The sequence below is a fragment of the Hyaena hyaena genome, unplaced genomic scaffold (genome assembly GCF_003009895.1).
Source record: "Hyaena hyaena isolate Hyena2069 unplaced genomic scaffold, ASM300989v1 scaffold_236, whole genome shotgun sequence".
Classification (NCBI taxonomy): domain Eukaryota; kingdom Metazoa; phylum Chordata; class Mammalia; order Carnivora; family Hyaenidae; genus Hyaena; species Hyaena hyaena.
The window spans coordinates 1,469,697-1,472,893 of record NW_024080868.1 but is presented as its reverse complement, the minus strand read 5'-3'; the positions used below and the strand labels follow the sequence as shown (position 1 = coordinate 1,472,893).

General features: G+C 41.0%; 1 protein-coding gene across 1 annotated transcript; it reads right to left on the bottom strand.

The window, feature by feature from the left end:
• Positions 1 to 775: 775 nt before the first annotated feature.
• LOC120239775 (60S ribosomal protein L27a-like) lies at positions 776 to 1,207 on the bottom strand. The gene has a single exon (XM_039244264.1). The coding sequence runs from the start codon at positions 1,205 to 1,207 to the stop codon at positions 776 to 778; it is 432 nt and encodes a 143-aa protein (XP_039100195.1).
• Between the last annotated feature and the right edge of the window lie 1,990 nt (positions 1,208 to 3,197).

Below are 3,197 nucleotides of genomic sequence, written 5' to 3'. Positions count from 1 at the left end.
ACTCACTGGAGGTACTAATAGGATTAGAGTTGTAGGTGGGCAGCTACCTTGCAGAATGCTGTAGAGGAAGAAGGACCTCAGAAATCAACTGCCTCAGGGGCACCTGGCTGGCTCAGTAGGTTAAGTATCCGACTCTTGATTTCGGCTCAGGTCATGACCTCATGGTTTGTGAGATTGAACTCTGTGTCTGGCTCTGTGCAGAAAGCACAGAGCCTGCTTAGGATTCCCTCTCCCCCTCTGTCTGCCCTTCCTCCTCTTGTGTGTTTATGCATGCTCTATCTCAAAATAAATAAACTTAAAAAAATGTTTTTAATGAAAAAAGAAGTTAACAACCCTAGTAACTTTGTTTTACACACAGTGAACTAAGGCCAAAAGAGATTATGTGCACTTCTCAAGCCCACACAGCAAACTAGTGATACAACCAGGCTTCGAACCAAAGGTTCCTGTGAAGCAGCAAAATGTAGAAGGAAGCACAGGTTGGAGTCAGGCTGCTTCAGTTTGAATCCTGGCTCTGCTACTTACAGGCATTTAGAGGACACTGAATCTCTCTGAACTTTGTTTTCATCTGTAAATCCAGAATAAAATATCACTGCTGTCTCTGACTCGGTGCCGCATGTTCTTTCCAAAGTGTGTTGATCTGTTTCTGTGTCTTCACATGGCCTTTCCATAAGGATGTTAGTCATTGGTTTTGGGGTTCACTCTAACGTAGTATGGCCTGATTTTTTTTTTAAGCACTTGCTAGTATTTAATGAACCTCCCTTCATGTGACTTCAAGCTACCAGGACACGGGTTCCCCCACAACCTTAATCTTCTTAGCTCTTCTGCTGAAGGGTCTGGCCTTCACGATGACAGGCTGTTTGCAGAGCTTTTCCTTTCCCAAAACTTTGTCGTAGCCTGATCTTACCACCTCAATGACAGGAGCAGCTCCAGGCTTGTTTTTGGCAGCCTTTACCTGTGACTGCTCACTGACCAAGGTCCACAGTTTATCAAGGTTGACAGTCGGGCATAAGCTCTGGTTCCTTTTTAAGTGGTAATGCCTTATACCCGTTTTTCCAAAGTAACCTGGATATTTGTCAAACTTGATCCTGTGGTGATGCATGCTGCCATTACCTCGGCCTCCTGGATGTTTCCGGTGCTTGCTGATGCAGCTGTGGCCATGGCTTACGTGGCCTCGAAGTTTCCCAGTCTTCTTCAGTCTAGATGTCATGTTGGCAGCCCAGAGGAAAGAGCCAGTATGGCTTGAACTTAACTAATTACATCCGCAAAGACACTGTTTCCAAACAAGGTCACATTGTGAACTTCTGAGTGGACAAGAAATTTTGGAGGGATGCTGTTTAACCCAGCACAGTTGTGTGCGGCACTATTGCCTCTATGAAATCATGTATTGTCTCCAGAGTATCTAGCATGGTTGCTGGTGCATGTGTTAGTTCATACGGTAGGTCAACAATGTTGGTTCTCTGCCTTCCTTCCCAAACCCCAGCCCTGTGGCCACTTGGCCGTTGTGGAGCTCCAGACACTGAACTCATTCTGTTTCCACACAGTCTGCATCTTCCTCTTTCTGCAGTTATTCTGGTATCTTCCCAGCCTTCTTCACCAGCTGGTTGTAATTGTTTTGGGCATCCATTCTTTTACTGAGATTCTGCTCATTTGCAGCTTTCCTAGTTCTAGTTTTCAAAGAGCTTTACTGTAAATATAGCTGGAGAAAAAAACAACAAAGGGCTGCAGAGCACAGTATCAGCAAAGGGACTGCTTTTTTATTTAATTAGCAAAAACAAAGAAGTACATCCAGTTTTGACAAGGATACTGTGAAAAAGTAAACTATTAATACCTTTGTTGGGGCTTTTTAAACTGTTATACCTTTTCCAAAAATCAATAAAAATATTATACTTTTGCTTTATTAATCCCAGAACTGGGAATCTGTGCCAAGGTAATAATTCAAAATATAGAAAACACCACAAATATTCATCAAAACATGATTTATGATAGTAAGACTTAAAATGTTTTTATTTATTTTGAGAGAGAGAGAGAGAACAAGCAGGGGAGAGGCAGAGAGAGAGGGAGAGAAAGAATTCAAAGCAGGCTCTGCACTATCAACATGGAGCCTAGTGTGGGTCTCAAACTCACAAATCATGAAATCATGACCTGAGCTGAAACCAAGAGTTAGGTGCTTAACCAACTGAGCCACCCAGGTGCCCTGATAGTAAGACTTTAGAAACAATGTAAGTGTCTAACTATAGGGACAGTTTAGGTAGACTGTGGTTTGTCCATTTGAAGGAACATTATACAACTATTAAATATAAATATGAAAAATATGACTTACTTTTAACTGAGAAAATATAATTAATAATTACAAATAGATTCATATGTGATTGTGATAAGTGTATAGGATAATGTCAAAATGATTAATTTTTTTCATGTTTTAAATTTTCTATAATTTGGGGAGCCTGGGTGGCTCAGTCAGTTAAGCATCCGACTTTGGCTCAAGTCATGATCTCACAGTTTGTGGGTTTGAGCCTCACGTAAGTCTCTGTGCTGACAGCTCAGAACCTGGAGCCTATCTTTGGATTTTGTGTCTCCCTCTCTCTCTGACCCTCCCCTGCTCGCGTGCTCTCTCTCTGTCTCTAAAACATAAATTAAAAAAAAAATTAAAAATTTTTTTTCTATAATTTGAAAATATTTTTGTATTTCAAAATGCAAAAAATGCGTAGATATCTCATTTCCTCGTTTGGGTGCTAGATAGGGGCTGTGATGCGAGCACTGCTGTTGGCATTAGGTGGAAGCAAGTGTCGTTTCTCAAACCAGTGTTGTGGGAGGAGCTGCTAGTCAAACTAGGACAAACCAGTGTTGTGGGAACAGTTGCTAGTCGGAGGATTCCTACCTGCATTATCAGTGAACTCTACTCATGAGTTATGGGACCAGTGACTAACCCCTGACCATAGACAAGCAGCCCTATCCATGAAGAGCTCAAGTAAATGGATACTAATAACACCTGCATCAAGAAAAAAATCTAAAAAAGTCGAAACAAAGATATAGGAACAGAAAAAATTGCAAAGGTTTGTTGGTGTGATTTATATTTTATTTTTGCTTCTGGTTGAATATATCATAATCTTCCCCTCCCCGAACAAGTGAGAAAAAAATGAAGAATCTTATTGAGATCCATAAGTTTGTAGGTTACTTTGGACTGTGAATACAAGTTT